The sequence below is a fragment of the Aegilops tauschii genome, chromosome 4 (assembly GCF_002575655.3).
Source record: "Aegilops tauschii subsp. strangulata cultivar AL8/78 chromosome 4, Aet v6.0, whole genome shotgun sequence".
Classification (NCBI taxonomy): domain Eukaryota; kingdom Viridiplantae; phylum Streptophyta; class Magnoliopsida; order Poales; family Poaceae; genus Aegilops; species Aegilops tauschii.
This window is the reverse complement of record NC_053038.3, coordinates 31,123,732-31,147,557: the sequence shown is the minus strand read 5'-3', so window position 1 is coordinate 31,147,557 and position 23,826 is coordinate 31,123,732. Positions and strand designations below refer to the sequence as shown.

Sequence of the window (23,826 nt, the reverse complement as noted above, 5' to 3'; positions counted from 1 at the left end):
CATGCGGTATTTATTTCAACCACTATTTGTATTTTATTACAACGGTATGTGTGTATGTAGCTGAGTGTCCTACTTTCGGACATCATGTAGGGCAGGGGCCATGTTCATGTGACAGTAGTAAAACGAGAGAGAGACCTCTGCTCAATAACTGCGTTGCACTATTTTCATGGACAGCAACGCATGTGCTAGTAACTCGGTCATGCATGCATGCCTGCACGCCTCGGACATGCACTACTGTTAGGCCATCTCCAACGGCGACCCTTAAAATGTCAGCGACCATCCGGGTCGCGTTAGGGCATCTCCAACACCGATCCTCAAAACATCTGCAACCATCCAGATCGTACGGTCCGGACGTGTTGTATCATCCAACGCGGGGCTGTATTGATCTGCAGTGCGGTCTGGATGTACTTTCTTCTGCAAACCCAAGACAGACATGGGGGCTTTGCGGGCGTCCGAACAGTACCCACGCCTGCTTCTGACCATCCTGGCCCGCTCAAACCTTCTCCTACCTCACCCGCGCGTGTTCTCACCCGGCGTCAGTGGCCGCTCCACATTGAAGATGGCTCAGGACGGACACGTCCTCTCACTTCCTCCACCATTGAAGCGGCGCGCCGACCGAGTGAGCCGCCCATTGCATGCCTAGTAGAACATGTCTCCTCACCGCATTCAAACGCCTCCATTAAACCTGTGTGGAAGTCGAGAAACCTACTTCGATCACACGTCCGTTCACGAGCGGGCGACATTAAACATAACGCCGAGCAAGCTCCACTTGTCCGCTGACTATTTGAAGGAGGCCAGACGCCGGGCAAGAATTGCACCACTCCGCCGCTTCCCATCTCCTTCTTCCACCTTTTCTCCACCCTTTCGATGGCATCCGACGAGCAAGAAGAGCAGTCTTTGGCATATATAAAAGCCGGCTGGGTGGCCCGCCGAGCCCGACGGACACGAGCGAGGCAGCGCGCTGCTCCACCTCCCTCACCTAGCCTGACGGAGAAAGTTGCCGCTCCAAGCCGGCGCCTGGTTCAGCAACTCGCCGCTCCAAGCCAGCTCCCGGAGGAGTGGCACCAGGGGGAGCACGACGACACGGGCATCGCCACTATCGTGGAGACGCCGCGTTGTACCGCGCCTCCCGTGCCTGCGAACCCACAAACTGCAGCAACCCAACCCAAACCGGTGCGTCCAAGGAGGACCATGACGCCGGTGCGCCGCCGCTAACCGACCAAATTGAAGGCCTAGGTTTTCACCCACTAATTGCGGGGAGGAGGGGGAAGCTCAACACACCCTTAGGAGGGAAAAGCGGAGCCGAAGCGCTGCCATAGTCGTCGAGGTCGACGCAGAGTCAACCAGGGGATCCCCTCGTTCTAGGCTTCCTCCAGCACACCCTCTGGGGCCAGAGCGCTGTCGTAGTCATCCAACAGCATAACCCCTCCGCCGACCAACACCTACGGTGCCACCCACCGAAGAGGTCGATGCCGCCAGCCAGATCTAGGGCCGTTGTCCCGATGCCCAAAGCTCCCTGCGATGGAGGAAGGCAACAAAGCCTCGCCACCACCTTCACTAGAGGCCGCGTGACGACCGACGATGTCCTCAGGTGGCGGCGGGGAGGGAGGGGAGGAGGGGTGGGTGGCTAGGGTTCCATCGCCTGCTCATGAGCTAATTGAGTGTTGATCAAGTCAAGACCCCTTTAGGAAACTTAAATTGGTAAACTGAAACACTAGCTAGACAGGCTTTGACCAAGGCATGTCTAGCAGAGGAAGAGAGCAATTTCCCTCTGCACCTAGGTATCCTTTTATGAATTTTATCTATTAATGGTTGGATATCGAGAATGGATTTTTGGAGCTCGAGCTCCATGCAGCTCGTCTTTTAAAAAAGAGAATAAAAAAATCATAGTTTCAAGTCCTAAAAGATTGTTGAGAAAAAATACAAATCAAGATAGAGATCTATACTACATTCCTGTAAAATTTCATGATGAAATATGCTTTGGTGTGAGGTGTATAAAGAAATTATGGACTTTATAGTGAATATTACATGTGCTAGAAATACATGATATTTTTGTAGCTTTCATGAAAATGCATTTCCTCATGAAAATCTAAAGAGATGTTGTATACATCCCTAGGTTCACGTGTATTTCTTTTCAGAATGTTTTGAAACTTGAAAAATATGATTTTCAAACTTTTAAAAAACAAGCTCCAGCAGGCATTTCCATATTTCTAAGCTTATCATAGTGGGGAGGAACCAAAGTAAATGGGCAACAAAAAACGGATGTTTCCACTGGAAAGCTAGCTATCAGCTCTAGTAAATGAAGACAACACAGAACAGCTGTTTTACAGTTTCAAACTTTCTCAGCCAACAAAATCCACCCTTCGTCGAAAAAAAACTTTCTCAGCTAAAAAGAACACACGTATAATGGGCTATGTTACCAAAGCCCAGAAGGCCAGGACCACAAGAATCGGGCATTTCCTATTTGGCGCCTGTGGCGTCCGTAAATGGGCCGGCCCATCTAGGCGCTGGTTGACATTTTCCTTTTTGAAAATTCTATGAACTTTTTTAAAAAATAACAGTTTTTTTTCAGATTGATGAACTTTTTGTAAATATCGATGAACATATTTCTGAAAATGGATGAACTTTTTTTTATTTCTGAACTTTTTTTTCAGTTCAATGAACTTTTTCTAAAAATACATAATGAACTTTTGTTTTCTCTGAATGAACTTTTTTCAAATTGATGAACCTTTTTTAAAGATATGAATTTTTTTTTAAGATATGACTCTTTTTTCAAATGGATAAACCTTTTTTCTTTAAATCAGTAAACATTTTTTGATTTCATAATTTTATTTTCGTAACAAGAAAAATAAAAAGACTGTGGCAGCACGCTAGTGGGCCGGCCCATGCTAGCAGCGCTGCAGGCGCCGGATCGTTAACGGGCGCCTGCAGCGCTGCATAGGAGCTCCCCAGGAATCGGGCCCTGACGAGGAGAAAGAGAAATTTTCCCGTCGAGCTTCAGGGCATTTCTGTCATCTCCGCTCACGCCTTCCCGCCTGAAGCCCTTCCCTCCCTTCCGAAGCCCTCGCCGTCCCGCGCCACTTCCCCCCTGCGGTTCTTCTCCCCTTTCCAGTTCTTTGATTCCAAATCTTTTCTGTTCCCCGATCCATTTACCCGGCTGTTCCTTCGAAGGTACTATGTTTTTCCCCAAAGGATTCATCATTCATGGGGCCGGAAAACGGATCTGGTTCTTTAGGGGGAGGGGATTTTAGATTTCGGTTTTCAGAAAAATTTGGGGAATTAGCTTTCGCGAGATGAAAATATGTATTTCCCTTCGACTATAAGATTTAAATCGATATTTTAGAGTTCATGCTAATTTGATTGGTATGTCTCGTGCGACTGGCTAGTGTGTATGTTCGCATTTAGATTTAGTTAGGGTTTCAGCATTTATGGGTGTAGGAGTAGTCAAAATTTGAGGAGGCTGTGTGGTGAGATGACGGTCAGGATTTAGATGGTCGCTGATTCCTGGTGCTACTTCTTCAGGTTTTAATTTGGTACTGATGATTTATTCTAAAATGCATGGTCAGATCTCTAGCTTAAGGCCCTTCACTTTTTCTTGGACCAAATTCTGCAAGTTCTCCAATGATTTTGATTCTTCGATCTGATTTAACTGATTATTTGACGCAGAGTGTTCGAATCTCGGAAGCCAAGAATGGAGATGCTTCCCTCACCACCGAGGCAGCTAAGCATCGTCAAGGGGGTGAAGGAGGAGGATCAGTTGTTGCACTCTGTCAAGGAGGAGAATGTTGATGCAAGTTCATATCCATCTGTTGACCTTGAGGCCAAGGATAGCGATGCAACAATGGAAGTGGAGGAAGTGCAGCTATATGAGGCCCGGCTTAATGTAGAGGAGGAGGACGAGGCCGAAGGGAGAGAAGAAGCCGTGAGACTTGTTTCTGACCCAATGACAAAGGTTAACAAGTTTGTTCAGCTTCTGACCCAGACCCAGCTCTATTCGGAATTTATACTTGAGAAGGTGCTTCAAAGATATAGCAATTATAGCTCTGCTTATAGCGCTACTCTCACAGAAGAAGAAATGTGGGCAAAAGAGCAGTCCGAGCTTGTTCCATTAGTGACTGGTGGGAAGTTAAAGCCTTACCAGATAGAGGGTGTGAAGTGGCTAATATCGCTTTGGCTTAACGGGTTAAATGGGATACTAGCAGATCAAATGAGTCTTGGGAAAACAATTCAGACAATTGGATTTCTTGCTCATCTCAAAGGGAATGGTCTGCATGTGCCATACATGATCATTGCCCCTGTTCTCACTCTATCGAACTGGGTGGATGAGATCTCAAGGTAAAGTTTCCAAAGTTTCCTTTCCGTGTTGTTAGTTGATGTCTTACATAGAGAACCTTGGTTTCAGGCTTGTTCCATCTATGGCGTGCCTGATTTATTATGGAGATAAACTTGCTCGGGCAGAGATTAGGAGAAAGTTGATGCCCAAAACTGGTGGCCCTGATTTTCCGATAATAGTGACTTCATATGAGATGGCCATGTCCGATGCAAAAATTCTTGCTCATTACAGGTGGAAGTACATTGTTTTTGATGAGTTGACGGAAAATCAAATACCCTAAATCATTGTCCTTTGCGGTTTTCACTCTTTTGTATTTATATGTCAACTGCATACTTCTTTTCCCAGGGCCATCAGCTGAACAACTTGGAATGCAAATTATTGAGGAAGTTAAGGTGGCTGCCGATGGATAATGGACTCCTCTTGACCAGGACACCATTTCAAAATAACCTAGCAGACTTGTGGTCCCTACTGAACTTTGTTATGCCCAATATATTCTCATCCCATCAGGAATTGGAATCATGGTACAGTTCATTCAGCTAACACTCCCTCCTTTGCCCACCCATTTTGTACATGCCATCATACCCATAGCTTCTCAACCTCATGTGTTCATCACTGACTGACCGCTGCGTTGAGACATAGCTTACAGAAAGGTCGCTCTGCCATATGCCAGATCTTGTGTTGACTCGACTAATTTTCACATGCGGTGGTAAAACCAATTTAAATAGATCTGTCAAACTAATTAGGGAGATATAAATTATTTTACTACCCCCTCCGTCCCATAATATAAGAGCATTTTCGGCACTAGTGTAGTGTCAAAAATGCTCTTATATTATGGGACGGAGGGAGTATAATTTATCTACTGTAATTGTAGTAATTCCAATGCTACCCTTGAAACAGATATTCTCGTGTAGCTGTATATATCATGTTTTGAAGAAACTTCGTTGTCTTATAAGTATAATTATATATCATTAGTTTTTTTCTTGTAAATATCTTTGCTTTGTTAATGCAAAGTAGGGATGTCTAGCCCTTAAGAACCACACTAGTTGAACGACCTATCTGGACAAGCAATGAAGAAACCGTTATCTACTTATAAATATTTCATTATCAACTTATCCTTTTTTGCAGATTTATCATGTTATAACATTTCGTGTCTGCTAAAATGTCTATCATGGCGGAGTTTTGATACCTTGCATGTGTTTTCTTTGTTTTGAAGATGTTGGAAGTTACTCCCTCTTTAGTGTCTGCTAAAATGCCTATCTGGACTAGTATAGTGTCAAAAACGCTCTTATATTATCGGACGGAGGGAGTACTTCTTAAATACTCCATGTATTTTTTTTTGTGCCTCTGCTTGGCTAACAACAATTCCTCTTTAAAGGTCTGATGATTTTACTGGGAAAAGAGGTGAGGGACAACAAGAACAAACTATAGTCAACAGAAGGGTCCTTGTTTCAAAGCTTCGTAGCACGTTGGATCCATTCCTTCTACAAGGGGAAGGTGCTATGTGCTACAAGGCCAAAGCTGTTAAGAACAGGGATGCAATTCACCTCTCAAAAGACCACACGATAAGAGATGGTGCGAGGTCTGGTAGCCGGAATTCTCAAGGGGCAGCAGCAGAGGTTGCTTCTGAAAATGGCGGTGAAGGCACTCCTAACACGCCATCCACTCGACCGGGGCTGGAAGGTAACAAAGCTAAGAGGCCACGAACAGATGATGCACTTCTCTCCCTGCTTGGAGAAATCAATAGCACAGTTCAAGCTTCTTTGAGGCCAGCTGAGCCTGTGCAGGTGCCGAAGGCACCTTCCCCTGCAGAAATCGTGGAGGCCCTCAGAGAGATCCCCGACTTGGCCCGTGCTGACCTTCTGAGAGCCTATAGCAGCCTGATCCATGACGACCGCCAGTTTAGGTCTCTTGTTGCGCTCCCAATGGACATGAGGAAGGACTGGCTGCTCATGGAAGTTGGGAACAAGTGATGCCTGCCGTGTTGCTCCAGAAGCATGCGTGCAGCACTTGTTTGGAGATTGTTCGATGGAGTTAAACCATGTAAAATAGTAGTATGGATTCTCCTGATCTGTGTTTGTCTACTTGCAAGAGCATTTGAAATCACTGGCGCTGATCGATGCGTTGTTGATTTCCCTTGCATGCTCGCCCTCGTTATTCATCCTCTGTCACTGCTCAAAGTGCAGTATTTGCTTGCCTGGCGGAGCTTTCAGCTTTGGCTGGCTCCTCACTGCAAGAACTCGCAGTTCTGTCTGCTACAGATGTAATTTCCATCGGAGCTCAGAGAAGCGCAAATGGTTTTTTCCAAGAATTTTTGATTCAGCAACCTGTGGTGGCTATCGATGTCAGGCCGAATATAGCAGGAATTTTGCAATGAATATAGCAGGAATTTGTTGGCGGTTGTCCCGGACAAGAAAGCACTACACCAGCACATATGTAGTACTCCTCTGTAACAAAATGTAAGATGTTTTTTTATGCCCTATGCAAAACCAAAAATCATCTTAAATTTTGGTACAGATAGAGTAGTAGCGGCAGGGGGCTGGTGTCATGCCGCACCCGCGTTTTTTTAGGAAAAGCAAATTGGAACGAAGGGGGTCTAGCATACACAAAATAACACCGAAGTAAGACTGACATGTACGAAGTAACAACGGTTAAGTCTTAAAACACAAAATACATAACCATGACATGAGACCACACGATCCAAACTACGCTGTCTTCGACTACAACGTCTACAGTCCGAACTAAGAAATACAGGAAGTGCCATTTTTAGCAAACTACTGTACATCCTTATTCATTGATATGAGAAGCCCTTGGTTGTTCTTCACTCCCTTTTCTGTCCTTTCTGACCCTTTGGAGGAAAGAGCTCTCTTGCTGCTTGTCTGAATCTATAAAAATGCCACTAGTGAAGACTGAAAGTCTTATAATTGGTGCATTTAGAATATTGTTTATTCCGGCCTCACCATTTGTTTGATTTTGGCTCGCTGGGTAGATCATTTGCACCCTTCTCCTTGTTTACCAGTGATGTATTGTATCATTGGTTTACTGACATTGGATTGCATAAGTTTGTAATATACTGTACGAAGCTAACAAAGCTTACCTTATGAGTGATCATGGAGGCGACTGGTTTTTCTTTTAGCTGGAGTCAGTAGGTGGAGGTGTTGCATTGAGATCACTCTGTTCTATATGTTTGTTGATGTAGTTTCAGAGAAAGAACACTCAGCATCTCCCTGTGGCATCGAAGTACCAACTGACATAAGGGTTGATGTCGTCATCTCCCGTAGAGGCTGAGCCTTTTTCACTTGGAAATAGTTGTAATCGCCGTCAAGCGATTTGCTCCTTGGAGTAACTATGACAGTGCATTTCTTGCCTACGAAAGCAGCAATTTCAGATGGTACACCGGAAAGCTGGGCCCTGGTATATAAGCCAACAGAAATTGTGGATCTTTCCCCACAATGGCTTCACCTGCCCTCCAAAGAATGCAAATTCTGCAGACTTTGGTGCCTCAATATTGCCGTGCTTCACATCTATGGCATGGAGCATGATCTTGTACCTATAACAGTATATCCATAATTTACAATCGCTTCTACATGTGTTATTTTTTTGGCTTTGTCAGGAAGTTACCTGGCAAGCGGTTTGGGAATGGTGCACACAGGACATCTGTATATCACTTTTTTTTACCTTTTTAGTTTTCTTTCATTTTTTTGCGGGTGTCGTTTTATTTTTTTTTAACCAGTTTTTCTTTGGTTTTCCTTTTTTTTATTTTGCTTTGGTTTTCTTTATTTTCTCATTGGTATCTTCTTTTTTTCTTTCTTAGCTACACTTTGTTTTTCTTTTGTTTATTTTCTTGTTTTTCTTCGCTTTCTTAGTTTTTTTTGCTTTTCTTCTGTTTCTTTGTCGATTTTATTGGTTTTCTAGTCGGTTTTCCTTTTTCTTATTTTCAACACATGTCTACATTTTTCATACATGTTATAGTTTTTTCCGTATACACCAGCAACATTTGTTTAGACACGTTAACATTTTTCAAATACATGATTAACATTTTTTTCAATCTTTTGGTTTTTGATCTCTCCTATCTTTCATACTCGTTATACATTTTTTGTATACATATAAACATCTTTTCTAAATGTTTCACATTTTTCAAATATATTTTTACAAAAACATCCTCTGGATTTTTTTGAAATACATGTTAAATATTTTTTAAATACACATTGGGACATTTTTTAATGTTAAAAACAATGTTTTCTGAACTATGGAGCGTTTTTTTACATTGTACATACATGTTTTTTTAAAACGTCCCGAACATATTTTTTAAACTTGTGAAAAAGAAATTTAATTTATCATATATTTTTTCTGAATTACACGACCATTTCTTCAATGTACTAGTAGAAACAAATTATACACATGATTAACATTTTTTCTACACATGATAAAAAATTATTATTTTTACTAACATTGTACATTTTTCATATACATAAAAAAGTTTTTATACATGTATAAATTTTTGTTGCAAATTAACATGTTTTAGAATTTTATGTATTTTCAATATGTCTATGTAATATTTCTGATATAAAAAGTAAAAAGTTAAGAAAAACGAAAGAAAAATAGTGAATAAAAAACAGAAGAAAATACAAAACAGACAACTAACATGACTTCAGTAGGCTAGCGGCGGCTACTGAGCCTGCCCAATACGGGCTGCCCTGCAGGCTAGCTTACAGGGCTCGCACCAGGCGACACATAGCCGCGTCCTACAACCCAGAGGCCAGATCCTATTTGGCGCACGCGTCAATGTTTTTCGTATAAATATCAAAATCACTAATTAAAGAGTACCTTTCTAGGTTGCGACAAGTGTCGCACTGCACGTACGCTACTTGTCGCAATCTAGGAGTTTTCCTTTTTTTCAGCGGCACGTAGCGGCGGTTGAGAGCGTCAAGTGACGCGCTCTCAGCCCACCTCAAGTGACCCTTGAGGAGGCTCCCGAAGGAGCGCTCTTTCAATAGTTGCTCTTTTTTAGACGCGCACACCCCCTCTTTGCGTTGCCTATGTGCCGTTTTCGGTTTTCGGAAGGTTCCCTATTTTTTTCTTACTTTTTACCTCTTTTTCTTTTTCTTTTCCTTTTTTCCTTTCTCTATAATTTTAGTTTCCCTTTTCTTTTTCTTTCTTCTTTATAAATTAAATAAAAAAATCTGAAATATTGGAACACTCTTTTCAAATCGGTGATTTTTTTTAAATCAATGAACATTTTCGGAAATTCAAATTTTCTTCATCCAACTCAAATAATTGTTCATCAAACTCAAAAAATGTTCATAATTTTCCAAAAATATTCACTATATATTAGAAATGTTTGTTGAATTCAAAAATTATTCGTCAAATTCAAAAATTATTCATTGACTTTTAATTTCTTGAAATAAAAAAATTGATAGAAATTAAAAAAAGTTCAATGAAATACCAAAAATGTTCATCAAAATTCCAAATATTTTCAGTTTTAGAAATTTTTGACATTTCTTTGAATTTTTGAAAATTCGTGAACTTTATTGTTTGAGGAACGTTTTATTGAAATGCATGGAATTTTTTGGTTCAGTTAGTTAGTTCATACCAGCTTTTCTTCACGATGATCACTTCATCAAATTTGCGTCATTATTGCCTTTCACTTGCATGACCGAATGATGTGAAAATTATAAAGGTGCAAGACTGCAAGTGTCGTCGAGTAAGCTGAAATCAGCAAACACTTTATACACAGGAGAAGACAGGGAAATATTTGGCCTTTCATTAGACCAACAATAAAGCACATAAGAGCCACTTAACAATTCTAAGTCTTCTCCTTTTTTAATGGTTAAAACAGCAGGAGAGGCTCCTACTGTTATTTCATTAAAAGTTTTTTTTTACAATATTTACAAGGGGCAGAAGCCAAAGTTTGCAACAGCTACATTACAATGTAAAGCTCTAACAACACTCTCTAAACAACAAGGTTTGAAGCAAATTCTCCAAGGAATTCTGATTTCACGAAGCCTTCTCCTTGCGATGACTAAGGAAAAGAAAAGAAATTCAGAGAAACACGTAGAAATAGTTTTGGAGTTTTTTTTTTCTGAAGATAGCGAATGAAAGATGAAAAACGAAGAGCGGGATAAACTATTTACACCGAAGAACTCCCAACAAACAATAAAAGAGGAAGCGCGAAATCTTTTTGGGTTTTCTTTACTACTACAAACTAACTAAACTAAAAGAAAATACCAAAAAGAAGCGAGAAATGTTTTTTTTATTTTTGAAGTTTTTCAAACACACAGGAGAAACAAATAAAGCGAACACAAATAAACAAACAAAATAAAGAACACTAACAAGTGAAATGAATATGTGATAACTTGAATGAAATGTGAGTGAGAATACGTACTCCCCCAAGCTTGGGCTTTTGCCCTAACTTGGTCTATGGCCGCTGAAAGAATCCCCCAGGTCCAGATGCAAACTCATAACGATAATCCAGGTTAACTTCAAGAGTTACAACAACTCCATGGTGAGTGGCTTCACTTCGACGAGCGGCCTCTTCTGCAGCCCTGTATGCCTGGGGCTCCTCCAAATGAAAATAATATCTTTGTTTGTCCCAAAAGTTGAATAAAGAAGGAGACAAAGTAATATGAATAACATTACACTTATCAAAGGTTAGCTTGTACCGATATGCTAGATCCCCTCTTGCAAGAAACTTGTGACTTAGAATGGCCTCATAGTCTAGAAAACTAACAGGCAACTCATGATCATTATTTCTAATAGGTACGCCAAGATGAGTAGCTGCACGGGTGGCGTAAATCCCTCCATAAAAATCACCATCCAAAGCATTTCTATGCAAACATCGCGCAATATTGCCCCAAAATTAAATGTTCTATCACGAAGCACAACACTTTTTAGGATGCTTAAATCAGGAGCACAAGTAGTACTGAGATCATGTTTACTAGTTACACATCTTCCTATGAATAATGCAAAGCAATGAATGGCAGGAAAATGTATGCTTCGAACTCTAGCTTGTGTTGCCCCTCTAGTTTCTCCCTAGGTAATACTCATAAGAAATTCATCACAATTAGCCTTGTGGGGTTCCTCACAAGTTCCCCACAAAGGAATTTTACACGCAATGCAAAAATCATGAATGCTCATATGAAATGATTATCATAGAGATTAAAAACAACATCGTGTGTGGTGCGATGAGATGCATACTTGAAATGCTGCACAAAAGTGTCGGTGAGGGTATGATATTGGGCAAACTTATTTGCAAGGAAGTCAGTTAACCCGACATTTTGTATGAACATGTCAAATTTTTCCTTGATGCCGACTTTCACAAGCTTTCACATAGCCATTCACAAGCTTTCATAACGGCTTCCAGCAGAGAGTCCTCTTTCGGTTCGTGATACACGGACCTTGCCGCGCTCTTGCTTGAAGAGCCTCCTGAGAACACCTTCCTAAACATCTCTCTTTCTCACAAGAATTTCTGAAACTTTTAGGCCACAAATAAGAGGTAAACAAAACTTAACAAAATTGATATCAACTACTCCCACAAGTGTCTAAAGGTTATATCATGCATCAAAACTACTTAGAACCAAGTAAATTCAACATGCAAGCTCATATTAATGGTCACCAACAGTAACAAAATAAGCAAAATATAAAGCACTAGAACAAAAACTACTTAGACCGACGGAGGAGTCACATAGCAAGGAGCAATTCCTCCGAACAGTTTCGAAACGGAGTTTCGAGCGAAGGGATCAAAAGTATCATGAAATGAGCAAGAACACGGGCTAGGTGTTGGACATGAATTTTTATGGAGTTGGAAGAAGGCAGTGGGCATCGACACTAAGTGAGTGGGGCCCTATGGGGCCCACAAGCTCACATGGCATGCATAGGGGGCAGGCGCACCACCTGAGCTTGTGGCTCACTGGTGCACCCCCTGGGTTGTTTTCAGCGCCATAAATTCCTAAATATTCCATAGAAAAATCATACTGAATTTTCAGGGCATTCTAGGAACTTTTATTTTTGGGAATTTTTTATTGCATAGAAATTTTAGAAAATAGGATAAATGGGATATTCTAATGCATTAAACTTTATTCAAAACTAAAAATAATAGAGAATAAACTAAAGTTACAGCTTACGAAATTCATTGATCATATGCTCTTAAAAAAGAATCCATTAACAAGGTTGATCAAGTCTTATTACGGACTATTTCCGAGTGGCATAAAACCGAAGAACTTTGTATAGCACTAAGTTACCTTAACTGGGATATGCATGGTTCCAATTATAAGAGTTTGATATTTCTTTTCGGGAACTGAAAGAGGAAATTCAAAGTCTCCAATAGTGATAGTCGTAACTTTTTGATATAATTGAAATTGTTTACTTTCTTTCGTTTCCTCAAGAAATAAACCGTCTGCTCATTATTATTAACATGAAAAGTGATCTTGTTTTATTACAATCAATAACAGCCCCTGCAGTATTCAGAAAACATCTTTCAAGGATAATCGACGTGTTGCCGTCCTCGGGCATATCAAGAATAACAAAGTCCGTTAAAATAGTAACATCAACAACCACAACGGGAACGTCCTCACAAATACTGATAGGTATAACAGTGGATTTGTCAGCCATTTGCAAATAAATTTCAGTAGGAGTCAACTTACTCAAGTCAAGTCTTTTATATAGAGAGAAGGGCATAATACTAACGCCAACTCCTAAATCACATAATGTAGTTTTAACATAATTGTTCTTAATAGAGCATGGCATAGTAGGTATCCCTGGATCTCCTAAATTTTGAGGTATTTTTCCTTTGAAATAATAATTTGCAAGCATGGTAGCAATTCCAACCACAGTTATTTTTCTTTTATTAGTGATAATATCTTTCATATATTTTGCATAAGAAGGCATTTTCATAGCACCAGTCAAAGGTACTTGCAAGAATAAAGGTCTAAGCAATTCAACAAAGTGATTGAAGGCATCTTCATCTTTAGCTTTTAAAGCTTTACTAGGAAAAGGCATAGGTTTTTGAACCCATGGTTCTCTTCCTCTATCATGTTTCCTAACAAAAAAGCCTCATTTATCATAACGTTTATTCTTAGGAGCTGGGTCATCAAGCTCAACTTCAGGTTCTATTTCTATTTCATTATCAAATTCTTTATTATCATGAGGTGGAGCATCGATATGATCATCATTAGCATCATCATCATGATTATCATTTTCATTATCACTAGGTAAATGCTCATCACCAGATTGTGTCTCAACATCGAAAATAGAAACATTATTAGGATTCTTAGAAGATTTCTCGATAACAGGTTCACTAGAAGCATGCAAAGTTTTATTCTTACTCCTGTTCTTTTTCTTCTTAGGTGAACTAGGTGCACTATCATTAATTCTTTGAGAATATTGTTCAATTCTTTTAGGACGACTCTCAGGATACAAAGGTTCTAGAGTCATTCTACCACTTTGAGACATTACTCTAACATCGTTGTCATTAAGTTCGTCGTCACGGGTCATCTTTCGTCCAAGTCGGGCGGTACTACTCATTGTCGTCTCCATCGCTGTCAGCAACAGATCATCGCCGACATCGTGATCAACAACGTTGCTCCTGCAGTAACTAACAAACAATATGTCCATCGTGATATGTCCATCGTTGTTTCATGCGCCATGCTGTTGTGCATGTTTTCTTGTACATTTAGTATGCTAGACTGTTGCATGCTATTTATGTTCTAGTCATGAATTATTTATTGGAATTAATCATGAATTTTCCTAATATTGAAACATTTGATGAATTGAAAAAAAGTTTTATTCTGGCAAGCAAACTCGCTAAGAACTAAGAATTTTCTTACACTAATATTTAAATTATGTTAATTAAGGGAGACGAGTACAAAGAAAATATCCTAACGTTGGACACTTGTCTCACAACTAAAGAAAATACTAGAAACTTAAAGATACATCTAAGTGCATCTGCAATGCGAATCCTAAGACGGACACGATATTCGCCCACAGAGAGTGATACGGGAGCCGACCATCCAACCACGCACCTCAAACGTCTGCAAACATTTTAAATGGAATTTGAACAAACCGAATGATTTTCATGCAAATCAGATGCTTTTCATTACATTTTTGACATATTTCATAAAACAAAAGCGTTCGGAAGTTAACGTAGTCTAAACCTTCGCCGGCATCCATGCTCCAAGTCCTTGTTGTTCCCCATGTCCAGCATCCTCGACAGCCGTGAGCCCCAGGAAGTGAACCCGCGGGCCGCCGACGAGGAAGAGTAAGACATGTGACACAAACTTCTCCGTCTCCCATGTCCTACTCTTCCTTGTCGGATCAGCGACCTGGACGTCACCAATGGAGGTGAGGCCAACGATGGATGTGGATGAGCCAGCCTCGTGGTCGTTGCGACCCGGCGCTAACCGCGCTGGTAGCGCGAACGATGCGCAGCTGCCGGCGTTCCCGTCCACGATCGCGTGCGTCACCAGTGCCGCCTCTGCATCCGACTGAAAGCACATCCAATCCCTTTGGTGTTTTTTTGTAATTCATGCCAACATACATATCCTACTAATGATCTCCTTGAGTATATTTCAGGAAAGTTCTTTTTTACTTACAACTTGGGAAGTGAAGGTTGACCCCTCTAGAGCTAAGGACAAGTGCTACATCAAGCCTCAAGACTTATCATTTTATATTTAAGTGATAAAAGATCACATCGAGTCCATAGGTATGCCAATACTATCAAAAGGGGGTGTGGTTGAGAAGATGAGTTCATTGCTGAAGTGCTTAAATATCAAACTCCAAAAGCCTCAAACACTTTCACACAAATCCACTATATCAAACCCTAAAGTCAACTCAAACTCATCGAATCATTTCCAATCGAAGTCATAGAGCCAAAAAGATATATAGTCATTGTCCTAAACTCTAGCTGCATCAGTCTCACTAAGAAGACCATTCGGTCTCACCGAAGAGCATGTGCAAACTTTCTGTAACTTTCTATAATTCGTTCTGAATTTTCCGAATGATTTCAGCCGGTGTCACCGAAGTGTGTAAAGTTCTTAGGTCATCACTTCTCAGACCGCCGATTAGTTTCACCCGGTGTGACCAAACAATCCAAAGTTCACACCTTTTGTACATATTGGTATAATCGAGTCATTCTAGTCCGTCTCACTAGTGTGTGCAAAAGTGTGTAAAAGGTCAGATTTTTGGTCCTGCCTATATATACCCCCATACACTCCACCATTGTCTCTTGAAGCAAACACCACTCATATCCATTTTCCAGAGAGAGAGAGAGAGAGAGAGAGATCCCACCCTTTGTGCTGAGTTTAAAGGGATTCCACTCCAACCATTGATCCTTTGATTTCAAGTCACCTCATTGCTTTCCACCCAAACCTTTCCTACCAAAAGCCAAAATCCGCGAGAGAGTTTTAACTGTTAAGGAGATAGCCTTTTGAAGCACAAGAGCAAGGAGTTCATCATCAGCAACACCATCTATTAACTTTGGAGAGTGGTGCCTCCTAGATTGGCTAGGTGTGTTTGGGAGTCTACATTTTTTGTGTAGAAGCCAAGAAATTTGTGAGGCTTGGAGATCGCTTACTTCATGAAGATCTACTCGAGTGAGGCTAGTCCATCGTAGGCGTAAGCCATGGTGGTATATGTAAGTTTGCTTCTTCGTGGACCCTTCATGGGTGTGAGCCCACCATGGACTCGACTCCTTTGAGAAATCTCGCAACCGAGATCTTTGTGATCTTAGATCCCTTGAGGATCGAAGCCTCCATCAACATGGGCATATGATAGCACTACTACTAGAACCACGGGTCGAAAGTTTCACCATGTGAAATTGCATTTGCAAATCTCCTAAACTCTAATTCCTACATTCTTCCACTTGCATGTCCTTTACTTTCCATTGCCTATACTCTAGATATGCATGTGTAGGATTTGTTTGTACTACTATAGCTCTTGCCAAAATTTGCCTAAATGTTAAACTTGGTAAAATTTCTCATTGGCCTTGCTAGTAGTATATTCACCCCCTCTACACATACATTCAATCCTACACCGACTGCACCGCGATCATGTTGCAACTGGCACAAGCATGGCACATGGCCTTGTAGAGCTCCCACTACTCGTTGAAGAAGTTTGGGTTCTCCGCGGCCATGGCCGCAATGGCCTCCTCCCTCACGAACTCGTCGTCGATTGGCCCTTCGCCAGTCGTGATGCGTGAGGAGGGCGATGTTGTAGCATTACTCCTCCCGCTCCTGTCAAAACACTGACACCGGCTGCAATGTTGGCTGCTCCTCCACTTGACAGCGTTGAAGTGCGCTTGCGCTTACTCCATGGTGAAGCTAGCATGGGCAGGTGTGGGCGGGGGCGTCGACACATCATCGTACACTTCCTCCATCATGGGGTTGTCGTCGCTTACTTCCGGCGAGCTCACTGGCCTCTATCCGTCGTGCATGACGGCCTTGCCTGTCGGCCGCAAGGCCGGCTGATACGTCCATTTTGCATCACTATTTTATTATAATTTACTCTTTGTCAATGATATTTTGCACATTAATGATCAATACTAATACCTTTCCCCTTCAATTTGCATGTAATACATGAAGAGGGAAATTCTGAGGAAAATACTGGACAACTGGAAAACAAGGTCAAAACAAACAACATAAGAAAAAGTATTTTCCCGGAGCTCCAAAAGGGAAAAAATTAGTGATTTTTGCCTAAAGATATGGAGCCAAATGCCAGAAGATGGACCAGAGGGAAGCATAGGGGCTCCACGCGGTAGGCCCATGTGCCCCACTAGTTGTCATGGTGGGGACGCATGGAGGCCCTGTGCACTGCCTTCCGGTGCCCTTTTGCTATAAAATCCCATCTAACTTAAAAACTCCATGGATTTTTTTGGGGATTCTTTGCCGCCGTTTGCGAGGTGGAACCGAGACAAAGCACTTTTGATCTCCACTGATCATGATCAATGTGATGTGCTATGAGTAGTTCGTTATGTTCTTGAGGACATGAGATAAACCTTGTTGGTAGTAATCATGTGAAGTTGATTCTAATTCAATATTTTTTGATATTGTGTTGTGGTGTTGTGCGAACATTAACTGCACATCACTACATCTTTAAGGGCCTAGAGAATAGCATTGTGTGATTCGTTTGTTCATGGTTGGGTGGCCGAAGTGACAAATATTACTGTACCCTAAGTTTATGAATTGTAGCATGAGGGGTGATGGATCCCAAGAATTTATTGCCATGTTAGATCTAATCTTAATTACTCTCTTGTATTTACAAATGCTTGCATAGGGAGTGTAATCGTAAGTAGGTTGTTTGTTCAAGTAAGAACAACACTTTATCATAGGTTCCACCGCACAACAACCTATCAAAGTAATGAACGGTACCTCAATGAATGTTGATGAAAGTAACTTGGTGAAATTCCCATGTGTCCTTGAGAATGACTTGATCCCTATAAGTACAACCGGCGTGTCCTTAGCATAATTAAGGATTGGGCCACTTGCTGCACCGTTGCAATTTTTGTCAATATTTACTTTCTTGCAATTGATCTTGCTTCCAAATAAACCATCAAACAATATTTGCAGCTTTTCAGTGAACTCTTGCTAGTTTCCATCAACCAATTGCTTCTAGTCCTCGTTGGTTTTGACACTCTTACTTATCGAAAAGGCTATGATAGATTTCCTACTCTTGTTGGCTATCACCGGCCAACTTGTGCTTCTGCTCTGTCGAGAGTCTCTCCGACATCGCTCTATAGCTCGTGGTCATGGTGGATATGGTGCACGGAGGAGGACATGAAGCGGGCATGGTGTTGTGCGAATCATGTCGGGCGTGGCCATGTATAAATAGCGGGCTAGCTAGGCCAAGTGGTAGGTTGTTTCATTGCGGGTGTCGGAGTTGGTTTCTTGGTCGCCACGCCTGTTAAATGTCGGTAGGTGGATGGGCGGGCAACCAGTTTGAATGTGGTAGATAGTCATCCTGTCCTTCCCAGTCACATCTCTTCTGCATTGGATAGGCACGGAGACTGGGACGCGACGTGGGCGGCGCTCTCGGCCGGCGCTCTGCTTTAATGCCGGCTCCATTGACTGGTCGCGTCCGCTCTAGACCGGCATGCATGCGGCCCTCTTGACCGGCATGAATGCGATGCTTTGGACTAGCATGAATGTGGTGTGAAGAGCGGATGTGCGTTCACGAGAGATGTTTCTGTGTGGGAATGAGATGTCGGATGCATACATGGTAGCTGTCTGGACGCCCGCAAAGCTCCCCTGGTTTGTGTTTAGTTTGTGGGATTGTGGACAACTGGACAGGTCCGCGGATAGATGGGGTACCTGTGAGAGCCTGACTTAATAGGGATGAAATAGTACTAATATCAATAAGGAATTCCTTCTTTTCTGGGAGCTCATTCGGAAAGAACTCCAAAGTTAAGCGTGCTCAGGTTGGAGCAACTTTAGGATGGGTGACCGACTGGGAAGTTGGTCCCAGGTGCGCATGAGTGAGGACAAAGTGCACATGAAAGACTAGTGTTGATCTGTGGGGCTAGGCTAGATCCCACTAGGAGTAATGGCCAGTAACCGACGGGTGTGTACGGGGCGTTGCAAGTTGGTATCAGAACCAACCCTCATAGTTACATAGATGTTTGCGGGTCAGGTGTGCGGTCATGTTGTGCATGACGTTTGTGACCCGTCGTGGCACACGACATGGCACATGCGCCGGACTGGATGCACAGACATATGTGCCAAGAGGGAACATTCCTGTGGCCCGATGAGGACGTCAGTTTCTTTGAGTGAGGGTGGATATGAGAGCCTAGCTTAATGGGGATGATAAACTACTCATATCAATAAGGAATTCCTTCTTTCCCGGGAGCCCATTCGGAAAGAACTCCAAAGTTAAGCATGCTCAGCTTGGAGCAATTTCAGGATGGGTGACCAACTAGGAAGTTGGTCCCAGGTGCGCACGAGTGAGGACAAAGTGCGCATGAAAGACTAGTGCTAATCTACAGGGCTAGTCTAGATCTCGCCAGGAGTAACGGCCGGTAATCGGCGGGTGTGTCTGGGGTGTTACAGTACCGTGTTGGATGCCAAAGTGCGTCCAGACAACTAGACCCGAACGTTTCCAGGCGATTTGAGGGTCAGTGTTGGAGATTCCCTAAATCTCCATAGGAGAGAAAAAAGAGAAGATCGGCAACTTTCTCATCCATACAGACTAGTAAAGGGAAATTTCTTGTTGATGTCGCCATAGTAGCCAAACCACATACAATGTGATATGGGATGTTCCCCATGCCCGTTGCTAACACTAATCCACTAGATCCTTAACACCGTCGACCATGCCTCCTAGACGACATTAAAGCTAGGGCGGTGTGAACACCGTCATCTGAACGGAACCACAACGACATGAAAAAACTGATCATAACTACATGCCAAATACGCAAAACATGATCCTGTCGTCACCGAAGCAACAAACTAAGAAGAGGGAACCACCGACCTTGTCGGCATGAGTAAGTGGAGATATGGAGAAAGGGGAGAGCCAAGAGACGAAGAATGTTTCATGGTCGGGTTGGTGTTGGGAAACGTTGCATGGAAAACAAAAATAATTCTACGCACAGCAAGATCTATTAAGGAGATGCATAGCAACGAGAGGGGAGAGTGTGTCTACGTACCCTCGTAGACCGTAAGCGGAAGCGTTTAGCAACACGGTTGATGTAGTCGAACTTCTTCGTGATCCAACCGATCAAGTACCGAATGTACGACACATCCGCGTTCAGCACACGTTCAGCTCGGTGACGTCCACGCCTTCTTGATCTAGCAAGACGGCGAGGTAGTGGATGAGTTTCGGCAGCACGATGGCGTGGTGGCGGTGACGGCGATGCTATCTCCGCAGGGCTTCACCTAAGCACTACGAAAATATGACCGAGGGTGTAAACGGTGGAGGGGGCGCCGCACACGGCTATGAGTCCAGGGGGCGCCCCAAGTAGGGCCGAATCCTACTTGGGGACTTCCCCAAGCCACGCCCTCCCCCTTCCTTATTTGAGTGCGGGAGGAAGGCAGGGGGAGGTGGCGCCCCCCTTTCCTTTCTCTCACGGGGAGGGAAAGGCAGGAGGGGCCACCCCTCCCCTTTCCTTCCCCTAGGGCCGGCTAGCCAAGGAGAGGGGCGTGCCAGCCCCCTAGTGGGCTGGTTTGTCCCCCCTTTGGCCCATTAGGCACATACACTTCCCCGGGGTGTCCGGAACCCCTTCCGGTGCCCCGATGACTACCCGGTGCACTCCGAAACTCTTCCGGTGTCCGAATAACATCGTCCTATATATATATCAATCTTTACCTCCGGACCATTCTAGAGCTCCTCATCATGTCCGTGATCTCATCCGGGACTCCGAACAACATTCGGTCACAAAATCATATAACTCATATAACACTATATCGTCAACGAACGTTAAGCGTGTGGACCCTACGGGTTCGAGAACTATGTAGACATGACTGAGACACCTCTCCGGTCAATAACCAATAGCGGAACCCGGATGCCCATATTGGTTCCTACATATTCTATGAAGATCTTTATCGGTCGAACCGTTATGACAACATACATAATTCCCTTTGTCCATCGGTATGTTACTTGCCCGAGATTCGATCGTTGGTATCTTCATACCTAGTTCAATCTCATTACCAACAAGTCTCTTTACTTGTTCCGCAATACATCACCTCGTAACTATCTCCTTAGTCATTTGCTTGCAAGCTTATGATGTGTATTACCGAGAGGGCCCAGAGATACCTCGCCGATACTCGGAGTGACAAATCCTAATCTCGATCTATGCCCACTCAACAAACACCTTCAGAGATACCTGTAGAGCATCTTTATGATTACCCAGTTATGTTGTGACATTTGATAACACACAAGGTATTCCTCCGGTATCCGGGAGTTGCATAATCTCATAGTCGAAGGAATATGTATTTATCATCAAGAAAGCAATAGCAATAAACTGAACGATCAATATGCTAAGCTAACGGATGGGTCTTATCCATCACATCATTCTCCTAATGATGTGGTCCCGTTATCAAATGACAACACATGTCTATGGTTAGGAAACCTTAACCATCTTTCATCAACGAGCTAGTCTAGTAGAGGCTTACTAGGGACACGGTATTTGTTTATGTATTCACACATGTATTTAAGTTTCCGATCGATACAATTCTAGCATGAATAATAAACCTTTACCACGAATAAGGAAATATAAAATAACAACTTTATTATTGCCTCTATGGCATATTTTCTTCAGTCTCCCACTTACACTAGAGTCAATAATCTAGATTACATTGTAATGAATCTAACACCCATGGAGTCTTGGTGCTGATCATGTTTTGCTCGCGGAAGAGGCTTAGTCAACGGGTCTGCTACATTCAGATCCGTATGTATTTTGCAAATCTCTATGTCTCCATCCTTGACCTTTTCACGAATGGAGTTGAAGCGTCTCTTGATGTGTTTGGTTCTCTTGTGAAACATGGATTCCTTCGCCAAGGCAATTGCTCTAGTGTTGTCATAAAAGGTTTTCATTGGACCCGATGCACTGGGTATTACACCCAGATCGGATATGAACTCCTTCATCCAGACTCCTTCATGCATTGCTTCCGAAGCAGCTATGTATTCCGCTTCACACGTAGATCCCGCCACGACGCTCTGGTTAGAACTGCACCAACTGACAGCTCCACCATTCAATATAAATACATATCCGATCTGTAACTTAGATTCATCTGGATCAGTGTCAAAGCTAGCATTGACGTAACCATTTACGATGAGCACTTAGTCACCTCCATAAATGAGAAACATATCCTTGGTCCTTTGTAGGTACTACAGGATGTTCTTGACCGCTGTCCAGTGATCCACTCCTGGATTACTTTGGTATCTCCCTACCAAACTTATGGCAAGGCACACATCAGGTCTGGTACACAGCATAGCATACATGATAGATGTTGGGGAACGTAGTATTTCAAAAAATTTGCCTACGATCACGCAAGATCTATCTAAGAGAAGCATAGCAACGAGCGGGGAGAGTGTGTCCATGTTCCCTCGTAGACCGAAAGCGGAAGCGCTTAGTAACGCGGTTGATGTAGTCGAATGTCTTCGCGATCCAACCAATCCAAGTACCGAACGCACGACACCTCCGCGATCAGCACACGTTCAGCTCGGTGACCTCCCTCGAACTCTTGATCCAGTTGAGGCCAAGGGAGAGTCCCGTCAGCACGACGGCGTGGTGACGGTGATGATGAAGTTACCAGCGCAGGGCTTCGCCTAAGCACTACGACGATATGACCGAGGTGTGTAACTGTGGAGGGGGGCACCACACACGGCTAAAAGATCAACTTGTGTGTCCTAGGGTGCCCCCCTCCCCACGTATATAAAGGAGGGAGGGGGAGGCCGGCCAGCCCTTGCTAGGCGCGCCGGGAGAAGGGGAATCCTACTAGGACTTCAAGTCCTAGTAGGTTTCCACCTAAAGGAGAAGGGGGAAGGAAGGGAGAAAGGGGCCGCGCCCCCAACCCCTTGTCCAATTCGGACTGGGCTTGGGGGGCGCGCGCCACCTCCTGGCCACTGCCTCTCCTTCCCACTAAGGCCCACTAAGGCCCATCAACTCCCCGGGGGGTTCCGGTAACCCCTCCGGCACTCCGTTTTTACCCGAAATCATCCGAAACACTTCCGGTGTCCAAATAACATCGTCCAATATATCCTTTATGTCTCGACCATTTCGAGACTCCCACTACTGGAATCAGCTAATTTGCCATCTGCCAGATCTTTGCCGTCTACTAGCTGACAGCAAAGAAGCTCTTTGCCATCAGCTACACATAAACAGACGGCAAAGAAAAGGCTGACGGCAAAGAAGCTCTTTGCCATCTGCCAGGTCTTTGCCGTCTGCCAGCGGACGACAAAGAATCTTTACCATCCGCTGGCGGACGGCAAAGAGTGTGGTGGCCCCCGAACAAACTTCGGTCATGAAAACACATAAACTCATAATACAAATCGTCATCAAACGTTAAGCGTGCGGACCCTACGGATTCGAGAACTATGTAGACATGACCGAGACACCTCTCCGGTCAATAACCAATAGCGGAACCTGGATGCTTATATTGGCTCCTACATATTCTACGAAGATCTTTATCGGTCAAACCGCATAACAACATACGTTGTTCCCTTTGTCATCGGTATGTTACTTACCCGAGATTCGATCGTCGGTATCATCATACCTAGTTCAATCTCGTTACCGGCAAGTCTCTTTACTCGTTCCGTAATGCATCATCCCGCAACTAACTTATTAGTCACATTGCTTGCAAGGCTTATAGTGATGTGCATTACTGAGAGGGTCCAGAGATACCTCTCCGATACTCGGAGTGACAAATCCTAATCTCGATCTATGCCAACCCAACAAACACCTTCGGAGACACCTGTAGAGCATCTTTATAATCACCCAGTTACGTTGTGACATTTGATAGCACACAAGGTGTTCCTCAGGTATTCGGGAGTTGCATAATCTCATAGTCAGAGGA

At 43.2% G+C, this 23,826-nt stretch overlaps 1 protein-coding gene across 1 annotated transcript; it reads left to right on the top strand.

Moving 5' to 3' along the window:
* The first annotated feature begins 433 nt into the window (after positions 1-433).
* LOC109753937 (uncharacterized) lies at positions 434-6,470 on the top strand. The gene is made up of 4 exons (XM_073497481.1): positions 434-619; positions 2,942-3,171; positions 3,667-4,335; positions 5,709-6,470. The coding sequence occupies exons 1-4, from the start codon at positions 434-436 to the stop codon at positions 6,301-6,303; spliced, it is 1,680 nt and encodes a 559-aa protein (XP_073353582.1). The 3' UTR covers positions 6,304-6,470.
* The last annotated feature ends 17,356 nt before the right edge of the window (positions 6,471-23,826 follow it).